Raw genomic sequence first — 18,510 nt, forward strand, 5'->3', positions numbered from 1 at the left:
GTTAAATGAAAACGAGATTTCTGATATTTTAATGACTTTGACATGTAATTATATAACTGAGTTTAAAGATAGAGCTGTTAACTATAAATATAATAAATGGTATTTGGATGTTTTTAATGAATGGGGGTCGGTGATCTATTTGAATATAGAAAGGCAGTTTTGTATTACACAAGCAGTATTATATGTGCGATGTAATATAACAGGCATGGGCAAATGCGGCTCTTGCTGAAAGTGTTCATCATTTCTGTTTTTTATTATTTTTACAATTTTATTTTTATAATTTTGTGAAAATATGTTTATTTAAAAATTCAATATTTGTTTTATATTATATTTATACAATAAAATCGCGTGCCTTACCATACTATTCGCCACGACAGTACAGAACTGCGGCTCCCATGCATTTTGCAAAACCTACATTTCGGCTCCCACTGAACTCTTGCTTGCCCACCCCTGCTATATTCACTGGTAAAAGTAATGTGAAACAAAAATAATCTTCCACTTTGGTAAAGCAAACACACATATAGAGTACCAAGTTTAGAATTTTTTCATGAAAACGAAACAGAAAATCAATATTTAATATAAAACAAATTCTTGATTAATATACACCGGATGTATTTAACCTATTTGTGTATTACCATATTTAAGAAATTTGTGGCTATAGTTTCAGCACTATAATTTACATTAAAGTTCTTTGAAATTTTTAAGGACTAAATGTAGTTAAAAATTGTAATAATTTTGTAACTTGTGATAATTTAAATTTATAACTGCAACGGCTATTTTTAGCTGGAATACACCATTACATCTTACCTGCAGATAGTGTAAAAAGTAGTCTATAGCCAGTATGTAGTCCTGGCAGTTAAGTTTTTATAGAAAACAAAAAGCACAGACTTCAGCAAAATAAATATTTTGTTAAATATGCTGATATTTCTGCCCTGAGAAATTTTATTGCTTTGCAAAATTAATCAATTTCAATAATTTAAGCTTGTGCAATCAATCAATTTCTAGATGATTAATACTACTAATAAACATCCTCTTCATCCTATAAAATCATATCTACATGAAAAAAATTCTAGTCTAAAAATTGATAATTTTGATAACCATAATATTTATTACAGTAATTTAATAAATATTTAGACATATTTAATTTTTTAAACTAGAATTTACAAAACATTATGTATTATTTAATGGAGGAGAGATTTTTTTTTATTTTGAAAATAAATATTTAAAAAAAACAACACAAAGTTTTACTACGAAGTGCTTTTAGAGTTTAAACATTGAAAAATATATACTTTCCCTAATAAATTGTATTATTATTTTGACGGTAATATTAGATTTGAAATATATAACAACAAAAAATATCGTTTGTAAAAAGTTTTATAAAACTTTTGAAGAATCCCGACGCAGTAACTATACATAATAAAGTAACTTATTTTATAAAATTCATATTAATACAGTATATTCCCAATAAATATTAAATTTTCAGGTAGGGCACATACATTGTTTCTTCAAGCTTCAAGTAGTTCTCCTACAAAAAAAAAAACCATTAGTAATTATCATTTTTGTTTCCTTCATATTTTGTTTTTTTTTTAAAGATTATTCTTATAAATTATTGAAATTGTAACAACAGAAACCAAATTTCAAAATATATCAATAAAATAGTTCTTTTCAAACCGAAGATAAAGCATAAAACTACATATCTGGCAAGTAAAGCTATGTCTAGAAGCCTATAAAGAAAGATTGAAAGAGCTTTGTATTAAATTGTTGTCAATTATGTATCTCAGTTTATTCAGTTTGTTACATTTTATAAAGTTGCTATCTTAGAGTGTAAAAATCTTTAATACCGGTGAATTTAGTACTTTTGAGCAACCTGAAAATGAGCATCATTTGCTCAAAAGTACTAAAATGCCAGTATTAAAGATATATAGGTCTACAATTTTTTTCAAATTACTTATACTTATTTGTTGGGCTGCATCATTTTAAGATTAATAACATGGGAATAGAGGCCCATTCATAATGAAAATTAAGCATAAACAAACACCTTGTACCTGTATTATTTAATGCAGCCATTCATGATGAGTTATGTAAGAGTAATCTTAAACTATTATTTATGGTCTATCAACTTCTTAATCATAAGATGTTGACATAAAATCATAGCATTAATATTAACATAAATAAATAGCTTGGAGTTTGCAAACTTTAAAAGTTTATGAACTCCAAATTTTTATGCTTTTTTTACACGATTTAAAACGAGTAACAATCATGATGGTTATGGAATTTCACTGATAAATTTTTCTCTGGTTTAATGGACTAATCCCTCGTCACCTGTTGCTTGCACTTTCAAGTTTTGGAATGCAAAACACCTAGCATGCATGCTTCAGCATTATTTATACGAATAATCTGCACAGCTATATCATCATCTGTCATGCAAACATCAATCTATTTCATCACTATATTAAAATAAATTATATTTGAATTTTATTTTTAAAGTGCACTATCGACCACCCTAGAAATTTTACCATATGAGTGCATGCATGCACTGCACACCTACTAGAACCAGACCTGCCCACACATAGCAGTCAAAGGGATTGCAGCAGTTGGGCTAGATAGAGACCACAAGTTAGGGAATCAAAGCCTGGTCTTCAGTTTTCTATCCTTGTTCTTCTCAGTCAAGAGTTGGCAATTCCTGAGAACAAAATGGTATTGCAGGTTCCCGTGCGCTGCAGACTGTCTACATCGCCTTGACTATTTATTTTGTGAGGTCATTCATGCTCCCTGCACCATCCTGATTGATTTTCTCCTTCAATTTGGCTATAAATTACCATATTTTCTGGCATATAAGAGGACCCAACTTTTACAGTTATAATATACAGTTTGGGATATACTTGCCCTATAAGACGACCCCCGACTTTTGAGATGATTTTCCTGGGTTAAAAAGTCATCTTATATGCTGGAAAATATGGTACATATTATCTTATGATCAGAATGCTTACTGTGAGTTGCCCTGTCAGGAGTCAAATTCTCCTTGTTGTCAAACTGCCTGAACTTCTCGCCTATTTCGTGAACTTGTGCCTTCTTGATGCCAAACCATTCCATTATTTGTGAGAGTAATTTTCTGGCATAAAGCAATTCCAGTATAGCAGCTCTTTGGCCATATTCTCATGTGTCTGAGCAGGTCCCAATTGTTGAATGTTCAGTGCTTTCTTCTTGAGTGACTTGATGCATGCATGCACGCACTTTTATCAACAGTCTTATCTCCAAGACTGCCTAAGATTGCCTACGAAAAAATTCCAGATTTACCTTGATGACCCTGTACAATATGCAAATCATAAGTAGTATATAAAATAAATTATAATCCAAAGAAATTTAGTTTGTTTTCTTATAAACCATTTGTTTAGAAAATATTTATTCAAAGTCAATGTTATTTTGACATCCACAGAGATATTCATATAGCCATGCTCATACTATGGTACTATACATATCTCTGTATGTGTGTTTGTTTATTATATTGTTATAATCACTCTTTTTATTTCATATTGATATCGTAACTGAAATAGCTTCCTTACTGGAAGATAATGATCTTAATTTAGACAGGCTCTATATAGAAGGGATAGATAGTCAGATCGAGAGTAGAATCTGTTTATGGAAGTCTGAAGTTAGAGTTGATTTAAAAAAAAGAAATACTGACCTGGGAGTCAAAAGTTGTGTATTTTTTCGACAACTCTCCATCCCTGTTATATAGAGCCATCTGACAAGTGAATTGTCTGGTGTAGATTCTGTTGATGAGGATGAGTGAACTTCAGACATTTTGAAAATATTTTTATCTAGTGTAATGTAATTATACATAATGCATGTGTTCTAAGTAGATCCAGTATATTACAGCTCAAATTCAAGAGAAATAGTTTGACAAAAAGAACAATTATACTTGCACTATGTTCAAAATTATTAGAAAAAATGCTAAATTTAAAGAACCATCATCAAGAGAACAAAAACATTTCTAAATAAAGTATGTTTTGATTCCTAAAGTTTGCATTTTTCTAATAATTTCAAATAGTTCAAAACTGTCTATTACAGATCAACAAAAGGATTCAGGTATCCTCTTGATATTTTAAAATTTCGGGCAAAAACAGTACAATCTCTGAATATATTTGATACAGTCAATTGGATGGACTCAGTAGAACTAACATATAACCATTCCAGGCTTAAATGTCAAGGTAAAAACTACTGTAAACTAATACAGACTTTGACCAGAAAGTGTATCATTAGTCTTTGGTTTTCACTATTTCAAGCCTTTTCACACTCACTAATCAAACAAAAAAAAGAACAATAGTTTCATCATACATGCAACATGCAACTTTGAATCCTCAACTAGTTCATATTTGATTACAATTACACTTTCATCATAAATTGTAAAATCATTTATCATTTTGGTAAATAATATTTTCATTTATAAAATAGGCCAATTTTTTAAACTGCTTCCTATTAAGGAATACTTCTTCCAAACAACCTTTTGACCATCCTTTAATATCAAATAAAATACTTATAATATTTGTTTACATATTATCATTAAGCATAAATATTATACGTACTGTACATATAAATAAAAACAAAAAACGATGAAACTACTGAAAACCAAATCACTCTGGAACCCAGCAATATATTTATGTAGGCCCTGAAAATTGTAACAAATGTCAAACTATTTAAATGGGTATAATTAATTTGTTAATGAAGGAGACTTATATGAACTTTTAAGGAAAAAAATTCCAGTTTTAATGTGCTACGATTAATTCCTGAAATAGTACAGAAATGTAATTTAATTGCCCTCATTATGGAGACAATGTATCATATTAATTCAACAAAACTGATGTAAAAAATACTTTCATTCTTACTATTGTTACGTATCTCACTATAAATCAAAATTATTGACCAAATGTAAGAGCAACAAACAAAAGAATTAATTCGTACTAAATAATCTAAATCATTGCTTGATTACAATAGAAACAGAAGTTTTTGTTACCTAAAGTTTTTTGATAAGTTTATTTTATATTATGTTCATAGCAAAAATTACAATTAAGTTTCTACTTTATATTTAAACTGATTCAATTTTGAAACTTTAAGATTTCCTCGTGTATAAGTCTTTATTTAAAAATAATTTACTTTCTATAGAAACATTTTCTGTATTATCTTCATAAGAGAAAATTTAAATTTAACAATAATTGTTATAAAATACATTTTGGTGTGTACAATAATGATATACCAGTAGTTCAAAATAGGTAATTAATTTCAAAATTTATAAAAGTTTTGTAATAATGTTGAATTTACTATGTATGTATGTATATATATATAGTTTTTGATTATTTGTTTAAATAGAATTATAAGTGATTTTTCAACATAACTCCAGAAAAGATTACTTTAAATTTATCTAAATACTCTCAGCTTTGTTTCTAACCTTTTATTCTTTATTCTTTTTACATATCTTACACAGTCAGTTTTAATAATATTCCAGGAAAATTTTTTACAGTTATGAAAACTTTTACTATTTTAATAATATAAAAATACAAAAATATTATAATCGGCATTAAAAATGCTGCATATATAGCTGTATTTTAAATCTTGTAATTTATGAAAGCTTAATTCAATTTAATGAAGCATTTGATTAATATTAGATTATTATTGTTATTTTACATTTATTTATTTCTGATTTGGTAGCAAAATAAATACCATACTTTTCACCTTATATGACACACTTTATATTGGATGCATCACATTTTCCATGTTAATTTTTTTGAAAGAAAAAAATCTTTACAGTACAAAATGTATTGGGTACATAATCCCAATTTTCAGATAAATTTTAGCTACAAAAAAAGTGCATCTATAAGGCAAAAAATACAGTAAATAATTATGTAATTTTCTAAAATGTATTTATTAAGTATAAAAAGATATAAAATCAATGAAAGATAACACAAAATAAATTCATACAAAATACAATATTTTCAGCCACAATATTGTAACAACAGAAGTTTGAATATATCAATGTATGCTGTGATAAATTTCATATCACATGGAAAATAATTACATATAAAATTAGCATTACTTATTACATTATTATTTTATTTAATTGTTAACTTATTCTAAATATACAATATATAAATATAACTATCAGAGACATAACTATTTCAGAATATAATTGTCTCAGATGAAACAGCTGTCATATTTAGATAAAGCTTATTTACATTTCTATCATAAGAAATAAATAAGGAATAAACCACAATTAGCCTCTAAAAATTAAAGTCGATTAAAAAAATGAATTTATAATTAAAACTTTATTTATAATATATTCTAAATATGAGTATATAATTTCTTCCATAACTGACCACACTCAATTGTGAGTGGAAAAAATAGACCTACTATAAATAGTGTCATATAGTTAATAGTTGTTCTAAATCAGAACTAATTTCTATAATCATTTTAGAAATTGTATTAAATTTAAATGAGAATCTGATTGCACAAAAGCATATGATTTACAGCCATTTATGTCATTTCTGATATACAGTGGGTGATCGGTTAAACAAATGGTTCAGTTAACGAACAAATCGGATAACAAACACATTTTGCAAAAGATTTTTATGTTTGGACAAGGCACACTTCACAGAACAAATGCAAGAAGAAACGACGTAAAATAATAAATACCGATTGGTCTTCCCCTGTCTTCGGGCAACAATTCGAAACTTTTCAGAGCGCGGGAGATGTCGACATCGACGCTCAAACCGGTATATACTGATCGGATAGTATTCCTCTGAACTGTGAATCTCTCCCTTGTAATTCCAGCCTTTTATTTTTCTGACAGAAACAATTCTTTTATAGTATTCGCAAGACTGTCGGGTGGGCACTCATTAAGTTTTGTGTGGGTTTTTATTCCAAAAGGTGAGAGTATAATAGCAAAGGTAGAAAGTGGGCAGATGTCTGATGTTGCTGGGCAGTATGGCTCGAACAGGTCTATTGTTTAAAGTAATGTTTAAATTATTTTTTATTTTTTGTTGGAAAACTTTAATGTTGTGAGAGGGCGCTTTCGTTTCGCGCGTTTTTTGGTTGTTCCTGAGAGCGTGGACGCCATCTTGGCTGTGGAACGGATTCGAGAGGAGTCCGGGCAGTATTATCGCAGTGTTTTGGATTGTTGTGAGTAATAAAGTTGTTTTAATAGTGCAATTATTGTGTGTGCTTGTATACAGTCCATTTTCGTCGTAAACATTTGGTCCGTCGAGGCGGATGGCAACGGATCGCAACGGATTGTAACGGAGTGCAGCGGATACTGTAATGGACGTGTAGCATATTCTGCTGGATTGGAAACTTTGGAAACTTTCTCCTTCGAGTATTGGTACTCCCCTTTTCTGGATTAACTCCGCAGAGATAGGATTAAATCGCTCGAGCAAGTGAGTTGACCTTTTATTATTACCCGGTGTTATGGAGGGTCTTAAGTGTGCGTTGACCAAAAAGAAAGTCCTTAAGTCCAACACTACCAAGCTTAGGGAAAGGATAAGTGCTGGTGTTGAGGTCGCAGACGATACCCAAATAGAACTGTTCCAAACTAAAATTAAGAAACTTAGGGTTGAATTACATGACGTATTTCACGAGGTCTTTTCGCAATGTAACGATAAGGAAATTGAAATGTATATAGAGGAACAGCAATCTATTGAAGAGACTATTGACGAACTTTGGTTAACGGTAGAACGGAAGAACTCTAAACAACGAGTTAATTCCACAAGTGATGCCGATAGTTTAAAATCACAGGTACCGGATGTAAGACTTCCGAAATTGTCTCTTCCGACCTTTAGTGGAAATGTTGAGGACTGGTTATCGTTCCATGACCTGTTTAAGGCTAGTGTGGACAATAATTCTAATCTGTCGAATTGTCAGAAATTACAATATTTAAAATCATCTTGTAGAGGTTATGCTTTGAAAATTATACAGTCACTTCCGATATTGGATTCTAACTATGAAACTGCAATGGAGCTCTTACGCGAGCGGTTTTCTAATAAACGTGAGCTGGTAAATGCTTTGATCAAGAAATTAATAACCATTCCGAGTATCACTGATTCATCTCAGTCTATATTACAAGCTGTGGATATTACAAATGAATGCGTCCGATCGTTGAGTGTGCTTGACCAGGATATTACCGGGTTTTCTGAAGTGCTAATAGTTTATTTAATTACGGAAAAATTCGATAAAAATACTAGGAGTTGGTGGGAACGTACCTTAAAGAAGGATGAGCTGGGCACGCTAGAGACCTTGCTTACCTTCTTGAAGGATCATGCGAGAACCCTTCAAGTTATTAAGTTGCCACCTAAGGAACCGAGAAGTGGTTCGTATCCCAAAGTGACATCATTGGTATCTGGTAGTAATACTTGCTTTCTTTGTAAGAATGAGCACTCCTTATCGAAATGTTCAAGGTTCACACAGATGAGCACTCAGAAGAGGATAGATGTAGTTAAAAGGAATAGACTATGCTTTAATTGCCTTACTGCTCGACACCAAGCTAAAACCTGCATGAGCTTAAGTAGATGCAGACTATGTGGTAAATTACATCATACCATGTTACATATCAGTAGAGACTCTGAAGTGTCTTCAACTCTGAATTCTGGGAAGGCATTTAGTCCACCCTTGACTGATGCTCCTCCCTCCCAATCGACGCCATATGATTTATCGAGTCCAACTACCACTACTTGTGCTGGACTTTTTGATCCTTCGAGTACTATCGGAGTAGGTCTTAAAGGAACTAAACAGGTCTTACTTTGTACTGCTCTAGTCAAGGTAAGCGACTCATCTGGAAATTTCGTAACTTGTCGAGCTTTACTGGATAGCGGTTCTGAGGCATCCTTTGTAACAGAAGACTGTATCAATAGACTGTGTTTGACGAAAAACAGTGCTAATGTTCGGATTTCTTGCTTGGGATCTTTTCATGCTGTGACTTCTGGTGAAATAGAGTTGACCTTTACCCCCCATTTTAGTTCAGACTTGAAATTTAGTACAAAAGCATTCGTGATTAAAAAAATAACGTCGGATGTTCCTAATGTACCTCTCCCTCCACATCTTCTGAACAATTTTAATGACCTAGTTCTGGCCGACCCATTCTTTTTTGAAACAAGACCAGTTGACATTCTATTGGGTGTTAATGTTTTCTTTACAATGCTAAAGGGAGATATAATACGGAGAAAGGAGACACTGCCGTTTGCTGTTTGCACCAAACTCGGCTGGATTATTGCGGGAACTGCCTTTCTCCATACCATCAATCAACCTATATTCTCTGTGAATAATATTCAATTGACCACTAAGGAGTTAGTTGAGAAATTTTGGGCATTGGACTCTGTCCCGGAGGCAAGGCGAATGTCTAAGTTGGACCAAGAATGTGAAGATCATTTTCGAGATACTCATTACCGGGATAAGAGTGGACGTTATGTTGTGAGACTTCCCTTTAAACAGAACCCCTCGTGTTTGGGCTATACTAAGGAGTTGGTGTTACAACGATTTAAGGCTTTAGAGTATAAGCTCAGTCGAACACCAGAAACATATGAGTTGTATAAGGAGTTCATGCGAGAATACATAGAGCTAGGCCATATGGAATTAGTTGATCAGTCAGGATCAAGCGGTATTTCCTATTATATTCCGCATCATCCAGTTATGAAGGAATCTAGCACAACAACGAAGTTACGTGTGGTCTTTAATGCATCGACGAAATCTTCTTCAGGCGTGTCATTGAATGACATTTTAATGGTTGGTCCTAGGATTCAACAAGAGTTATTCCCAATTTTGATGAGGTTTAGAACCTTTCCCATCGTCATTACTGCTGATATAATGAAAATGTTTAGACAAATATTGATTAACGAAAAGGATAGAGATTTTCAGAGAGTATTTTGGAGAAATGATGCTAGTGATCCAATTCATGAATATAGACTTGTTACAGTTACCTACGGCACAACACCCGCACCCTTTCTGGCTACAAGGACGCTTCATCAACTTGCGGATGACGAGGGAGACAATTTTCCCCTTGCTTCTAAGGCTATTATAAGAGATTTTTATGTAGATGATCTGTTATCAGGTGCACAAAGCACCGAGGAGTGTCAGTTGCTGGTCGACCAATTAACGGCCCTGATGACTAAAGGAGGATTTGTGTTACGCAAGTGGACTTCAAATGACCCATCGGTACTAGAGAAGATACCTAAGGAATTAAGAGACTCTTCTGAGTCTGTAAAGCTTCAAGAGGATAATGGAATCAAGATCTTAGGAATCAACTGGATTCCTCGGGAGGATTGTTTCAGATTTTTTATTCCATATTCAGATGAGCAAGCAGGTTATACTAAAAGAGAAATCCTTTCGGATTTAGCAAAAATCTTTGATCCCTTGGGCTGGCTTGCTCCATGTGTTGTATATGCAAAGATTCTGATTCAAGAGTTGTGGAAGTGTCAACTTTCATGGGATGAGCCCATCACTGCTGAAGTGGAGCATAAGTGGAAGTTATTTCGAAATGAGTTAACCCTTCTTGGGAACTTAAAGATTCCGAGGTTTGTTTCACTTCCAAGGTTAAACGTCCTTGATATCCATGCATTCTGCGATGCCTCAGAGAAGGCTTACTGTGCTGTAGTCTATACAAGAACAATGTCAACTAATTGTGACGTAAAGGTCACTTTACTGACATCCAAAACCAAGGTTGCTCCTCTTAAGGTACAATCTCTTCCCAGGTTGGAACTTTGTGCTGCTGTCCTATTGGCTAATTTATTGCAAACAGTATTGAAGTATCTTGATGTTCCCATACGTCACATATTTGCATGGTCGGATTCCACCGTTGTATTAGCTTGGATTTCATCTGAGTCTTATCGTTGGGTACCGTTTGTTGCCAATAGAGTCGAAAAAATTCAGAACGCAATTCCTACCGTGAAGTGGAGACACGTTGGTGGAAGTCATAATCCTGCGGACTGTGCGACAAGAGGATTTCTTCCTTCTGAGTTAGTTAACTGTGAGATTTGGTTCCAGGGACCAGAGTGGTTAAGACAGATTGATCCTGAACTTTGGTCTGAACCTGAAAAATCTGTTGATGATGAGAAGATATACCTTGAGGAGAGGAAGACATACACGACGGCTACTTGTGAAGTTGGAAGATGGGATATTTAAAAGGTTTTCTTCATGGTCCAGATTATATCGCGTCGTATCATTATGTTTGAGGTTCCTGCATAATTGCCGTAACCCTCCAGAAAACCGTTTACATGGTTTTCTAACTACTAGTGAAGTAAAGACAGCTATTATGTCAATAATTAAGTCTGTACAACAATCATATTTTAGGGAGGAGATGTCTTGTTTAAGGTTAGGCAAGGAGATAAGTGTTCACAGTGGAATAATTCAGTTGACTCCCTTCTTGGATGCTGTAGGTGTTATCCGCGTGGGAGGTCGGATAAAGAATGCCAATCTTCCTGAAACACGACGATATCCAGTCTTGCTTCCCTCTAAGAGTCATGTCACGAATCTTATTATAACGTACTATCACATAGTTTACCTACATGCTAGCCAAGAGTTGCTTTTGAGTATTCTTAGAATGCAGTTTTGGATATTGTCCGGAAGAAGTGTAGTTCGTAATGTTATACATAAGTGTGTTACCTGTGTAAGAACCAGGGGAAGAACTGCCTCTCAGTTAATGGGTGATTTACCAGCCCCTAGAGTGCAACCCAGTCGGCCCTTCACTATTACTGGATTAGATTATGCTGGTCCTTATTTGTTTAAGTTACGAGGTGGAAGGGGTGTTCGATCTTCAAAGTGCTATGTTTGCTATATTTGTATGTTTTTCCACAAAGGCTGTACACCTTGAGTTGGTTAGTGACCTATCTACACCAACATTTTTAGCTGCGCTGAAGAGATTTATTGCGCGTCGAGGAAAACCAGTTAAAATGGTGAGTGACTGTGCTTCCAACTTCAAAAGGGCGGGTAAAGAACTGAAAGAAGTTTATAAAAATGTGTCACTTATCGACAAGAGTAGTGAATTGGCTCATTTCATCGCTAGTGAAGGTATAACCTGGATTTTTAATCCACCAGCCGCCCCACATTTTGGAGGAATTTGGGAATCTGCCGTAAAATCAATGAAGTTCCATTTGAAGAGAGTTATAGGATCTACATTGTTAACGTACGAAGAGTTTGTAACGTTGTTAACACAGGTGGAAGCATGCTTAAACTCTCGTCCCCTTTGTCCAATGTCAAGCGATCCCAATGACTTGCAGGTATTAACCCCTGGTCATTTTTTAATAGGTGCACCCTTGATTGCTATTCCAGAATCTGATTTGAGTGATATAGCTCTCCCTAGACTGAAACGTTGGACTCTAGTACAACAAACAGTTTCACACTTCTGGAAACGGTGGAATGCAGAGTATTTGACAACTCTCCAACAACGTCGTAAATGGTATCGTTCCTCACCGAATTTGGAAATTGGTGACCTTGTGTTACTAAAAAATGAACAACTTCCTCCAAACCAATGGAAAATTGGCCGTGTTATACAGACCCATCCTGGTAGTGATGGTCGCGTAAGAGTTGTTACTGTATTCACGTCGACTGGAAAGCTAATAAGACCAGTTACAAAATTGTGTCCACTACCCAGTAATAATTAAGTAATATTTAAGATTCGAATGATTGTCTGTTCGCTCCAGCTACCGGTAATTGATACCTTGCAGGTGTCAAGGCTGGGGGTAATGTTTAAAGTAATGTTTAAATTATTTTTTATTTTTTGTTGGAAAACTTTAATGTTGTGAGAGGGCGCTTTCGTTTCGCGCGTTTTTTGGTTGTTCCTGAGAGCGTGGACGCCATCTTGGCTGTGGAACGGATTCGAGAGGAGTCCGGGCAGTATTATCGCAGTGTTTTGGATTGTTGTGAGTAATAAAGTTGTTTTAATAGTGCAATTATTGTGTGTGCTTGTATACAGTCCATTTTCGTCGTAAACATTCTATCAGTAGGCCACATTCAGTCTTATATCAAGAAGACTCAAGCAACTTAAGGAGTAACAAAAATCACATCTGAGAAATAAAGAACATTGAAGAACTCATAATGGAACCTGAAACTGATCTGACGACAGAAGAACGCCAAGAAACTCGGCGAGATATGTTTTCTTCTGAAAAAGAGAATTAATGTTGATATCTGCTATTAAACATTTTTTTTGAAGGAGTAAGAAGATGTCAGAACAATGGTCTTAGAATGGCATCCAAACCAGGTTGAGGTTAATAGGCTCAGGGAATGCTACAATTACAATGCTATTAATTACTTCTGAAAAATCCTGAAGAAGAGAGAAAAGCAATCGATATTAGACACATTTTTTAATCCCCACAAATGGAAAAAACATGACTAATAAAAATGCAAGATGTATATATGTATTTTTATTATTACATATAAATAAATGTAGTGAAAAAGTATATATTTTTTATTTTTTGGGGTCTCATAACAAATTAATCAAATTTCCATGAAAACCTATGGTAAATCGATAATCGGTTAACGAACAGTTTGGATAGCAAACAAAGTCTTGAAACAGATTATGTTTGTTAACTGATCACCCACTGTAATTAGATAGATTTTTAGATAGATTTAGATCTAAAAGCAAAATATCACATAGTAAAAAAAAAAAATAATTAAAAAAATTCAATGTTTAACAGCAAAGTAATTTTCAACATATTAAATTGTTAATTATGAAACGTAGAAAATTAAAAATTTTAACAAGATTATGCTAACATCGAATGCTTATAGTCCAAAACATTGTTTAGGGCATATACATAAAAATTGAAAAATAATTTGAATGAGATACAATTTTTAGCACTTTAAGATAAATATAAATTTATCTTTTGTGAAGATAATTAATTTTTTAAAAATATATGTATTAATTTTGTTATTTTATTATAAAAATGAAAATACATTTCATTTATTTAATTCTGAAAAAAATTATATAATTGTTAATGATTAAAGATATCAATAGTTAAATTTTTATCAATAATTAATATTAAAATAGGAATTCAAATAAATATATAAAGTATTTAAGTTATTTCATGCAACATGCACTGAAAATTTTATAAAAGTAAATACCAGCTATACAAATCTTTCATTCAGGCTGAAGATAATTGATTTTACACTGGAAAAGAAAATATTTCAAACATTTGTTTAGTCTTTAAACATGTGATATTTATATGCTTTCTTTACCAATTATACATCTATAATTTTTTTAAATTTCATTATAGATTTTTTATATGGATACCTGAGGAGTATTTTGATTACTGTTGATATGATTTGATGTGGAGGGAGATATTTCATCTTCATTAATGCAAAGATCAGTATCAGAATCATCATCCTTCTTATTATTATCCTATCATACAATAAAATACAGTAATTTAAATTAACATTAATTAAAATAAATGTAATTTATGATTTTAATTATTATACTATAAATTACACTATCTCTTATTAATATCTAAATACTTGCTGATGTACTACCAATCAATATTTAATAAGAACTGAAATTTAGAAAGGATTATAATACTAGTTGATAAAATATATACATAAAAAAATCTATTAATATGACAAAAGTAACTGATCAGTATGACAATAGAAGGCAGTGTGTAAAACTGGTCATGTCTATCTCATACATTTCTGTATTTTGAAAATCTCTTTCAATAGTTTAATTGTAAAAGTTTAAAAACGATCCAAAAATATCAACAGACTTGATGGCAGTTAGGAGGGGGCAAGCCATATACAATTTGAGTAATCTGTGGTAAGGATTGCATTTCCTAATGTAACTTCCAGATTGTGAAGAGAAATTCAAGTCAGGATATAGATTGGTTCACAGTCAAAATACTATAAATTAATGATCAGCATCTGGATACAATTACTACATGTTATAGAGAGATGTTAGCACAGCAACTCTTACTGAAGTTTGTAGTATTTACAACACCCATTGTTTTAAGATTGACTAACTTCAGTAATGAGACCTGTATGCTTAATCTGTAGGCACAGATGTATAACTCAAAGTTAATCTTAAACAATGCATCTGTAGCTACTACAAACTGCAGAAAAGTTGATGTGCTAACATGTGTCTATAATAACTATCTTATAATCAATCATTTAAAGAAGAGTCCATTTAAAACATAATTGCTAATTTAATACTTTCGTGATTCTAAAAATCAGCCATTAGAATGATTCTCAACATACTTTTCTATGGAGAAAATCAAAAAATCTGCTTTTTCCTCTCTAAATGTCAAAAAAAATAGATTATTATAGAGATGTTAGTTGACATTTTAGGGAAGATTACAACATATTCAATGAATGTATTAAGCTATATATTTTTGAAACTCGATTATGACAATAAAACATTCCATCCAATAGTTTTATTAAAGACTAAAAATACTTAAAATTCAAAAACTTTTCAATATTTTTGTTCACCTGTATGACAAAATAAATTATTGCTACATATATAAACATTAAGCCCGATAGTTATATTAAAGCCAAATGACCTGATTTAATATGGCAATCGTTAGAATTATTAATATATATTCTCAAATTGAAAATACCCTGTATTTTAATGATTTTAAGTCAAACTATTGTTAAGTAAATTAGTTAACTTTTAGCTGTAAATAAATGTAATTTAAAACTTACATTCAAACTTAACTGAAAAAAAGAGTAATATACTGGTAGTGGAAAAAATAAAACATTCCCTTTATCATCCATTCTTCCTATTAGCTTCTCTTTATAACCATTTATATAAGATATATAGTGGTGTTCCTCTGCATTTCCTATCTTTGATATATCACATTTTCTAATTTTCATAATTATTTTTTCAACATATGATTGTGATGTTTACACGCATCATCGATGTTCGCAAACGGGAAATCCCTTAATACACAAAAACAAGAAAGGATTTCCTGTTTGCCAACATCGATGATGAGCGTAAGCATCACAATCACACACTGGAACTTGTGTATCTTGTATGTTATTTTTTTAATACTTTTATTTTCTTATTTAGAATATCTCCTTATTAAATTTTAAAAACAAAAATTATGAAAACATTTAAATAATTTTTTAATCATAAAATTTCTTTTCTTGTGTAATTTCTAAGAATCTGAAGGCAGCCTTAAAAGAATATATATCATATTTTTTATCACTTCAAAACCAATTTTATAAAGAAAAAAAACATTTAGAATACAAAAATTACATGCATAAAATTTCAAGAAAGATGCATCTGAAGATTAACATTTTTAAGATAAATTTTTGTATTATTATTATTATTAAAATAATTCAATATTAATAACCCAGACTCATTGTCAGCTGTGTATTGCTTAACTACAAGATTACACAGACATTCGTGCAGCCTTAGAAGTGGTTATATTTGCAAAAGTCTAAACAGCTTTGAAAAGGTGTTTTCCACATAGTCAGCTGAAAAAATAATGCAGTAGTTAAGCAATGTATTAAAAGAATTCCTTATATATTCAGTTTTCAACAGTCAGATTTAATTAATATGAAGTCATATGATTTGCTTTATGCATAAAGTAATTATATATTTACACCTGTTTTACATTATTTACAGCATTTATTATTTAGTAATTCTCAGATGTATCAGATGTTTTTGAAAGTAAAGTTTTCTCTCGGGAAGAAAATGTGTGATAAAAAGTGAATTTTTAACAACAATAATTATTTTTAATAATACTAATAAATGTTATGTCTTCTGATAAGTCATTACTTTTTTGTATGTTTATTTTAATTCAAAATGTCATTGAATATTTTAGGTAATTGATATTGCATAACATTATCAACCTCATTTGTGTGCAATATCAGTTAGCTTAAACACAGATTTTATAAACAATGTTACATTTAGACATGTGTATAAATCTGTCATATTTTAAAAACAAAAATTTTGATAAACAATCAAATGCTGCATAACATCTGTTCAGACATCTAATTACACATATGCCTGTGGTTCCATAAGATTATATTTATAATATCAAACAAGTAGTTTGGATCATTGTGAAAAGGGACATTGACCTAATCTTGTAGAAAAGTATGGTCGGTATAGTGGAAAAGCTTGTTAAAGACTTAGCAACATTGATCTCATGTCTCTTGTGTACAAAGCAGTTGCACTGCCAGGTATAAAGTTTACTATATATTCAGCATTGCCAAGTCCTAAATGTTAAAGTTTCTAGAAAATCTTGAAAAAGTTTTCAAATTTCTCTAGATTTAAAATAATTATTACATAAATAAAAAACTTATTACTACACATTAATAATTACATAATAAACATTTTAATTAATACTAGTGTATACATTGGCTATCTTGGTTATTAGTCAATACAAGTACACTACATATCCCATATAACTTTGCTAAGTGTATACAGTATATAATGATGTTTGGACATCAAAATTGCATAATGTCCTATTTTGCAGAACATATGGTGGATGTTAAGTGACACACAACTGTATAACAAATAATAATAGTATATTTAGAACTCAAAGAATACTCACTTGAGATAGTTGCTCTGTACTCGTTAATATTCTTGCTAAAGGCAAACAACAAGAAGGCAAAGTTTCCATTAGAGTTGGTCGACTATGAGTTAACAATGGCTTCATAAACCTTATTTTTAGTCAAAGAAGTTTATTTTCATAGAAATATCAGTGCTTAGTTAAAAAATAGTTATACGATAATTATTATTTATGATTGTCAAAACAAAAAGAAATCAATACTCCCCATATTAAATGTAAATAATAATAATTACTTCCAGTGAATCAAGATATAACTTGCAAAACAATACAGATACTTTCTAGTGTTAAATTAGAATAACAAATAACTATTAAAAAAAACTGAATTAATGTAATTTACTTTGAAATAGTATCTTCAAGAATAGAAATGTACAGAAATGTCAATTGTAAAATAATGAGAATAATGCTCTAATTTAATTGCATATTTGCATAATTTTAATTGTTTTTAATTAAATAATTTCTTTGTATATAAAGTTGAATAAAAATAATTTGTATGTCAAAGTTATTCTAATTTAAAACTGTAACAACTTTACAATAAGTAATTTAAATAATATACGAAATAAAGAATTTTAATAAACTTTAATTATAATTGTTTATTTATAATGTTTATAATGTTTATAACATTATATATTTATATTTATATTTATAATGTTTAAATTGCAAAATTCTTGAATAAACCTTATATTCCATTCAAACCTTTTTTGCTAGATAATCCTAATTTATTCTATGTAACCAAATTGAAACTGATGCCTATCTTTCCTGGATATTATTGAGTCAGTAGAGATACAATAATGAGAAGAGAATAAAACATTTTTAATAACTTTTGTTCATAATAAATTTCCAATAAGTTCAAAATCATCAATGCAATTTTCCAATATTCAATTCAGATGTAAAAGATAAGAAATTTTATTACAAGTTTTAAAGAATAATTTGACAATCAATTTTTTAATGACTCAGACATACTGAATTAAAAAGGTTT

At 31.1% G+C, this 18,510-nt stretch overlaps 1 protein-coding gene across 4 annotated transcripts in view; it reads right to left on the bottom strand.

Annotated features, from left to right (window-relative positions):
- Positions 1–1,356: 1,356 nt before the first annotated feature.
- The window catches only part of LOC136971394 (sodium/hydrogen exchanger 6-like), a 74,559-nt gene continuing 57,405 nt past the window's right edge, over positions 1,357–18,510 (bottom strand). For 3 of the 4 annotated variants that reach the window (XM_067265842.1, XM_067265839.1, XM_067265840.1), the window contains exons 15-17: positions 17,517–17,625; positions 14,264–14,371; positions 1,357–1,525 (exon numbers count right to left, since the gene is read on the bottom strand). In XM_067265842.1, the coding sequence (XP_067121943.1) occupies positions 1,472–1,525; positions 14,264–14,371; positions 17,517–17,625 (271 nt within the window). In that variant the 3' untranslated portion in view covers positions 1,357–1,471. Of the gene's footprint in view, positions 1,526–14,094; positions 14,141–14,263; positions 14,372–17,516; positions 17,626–18,510 lie in introns of all 4 variants that reach the window. The other variant, XM_067265841.1, reaches the window with a different exon arrangement.

The sequence above is a fragment of the Centruroides vittatus genome, unplaced genomic scaffold, assembly GCF_030686945.1.
Source record: "Centruroides vittatus isolate TY-2023 unplaced genomic scaffold, ASM3068694v2 contig_250, whole genome shotgun sequence".
In the NCBI taxonomy this organism is placed as follows: domain Eukaryota; kingdom Metazoa; phylum Arthropoda; class Arachnida; order Scorpiones; family Buthidae; genus Centruroides; species Centruroides vittatus.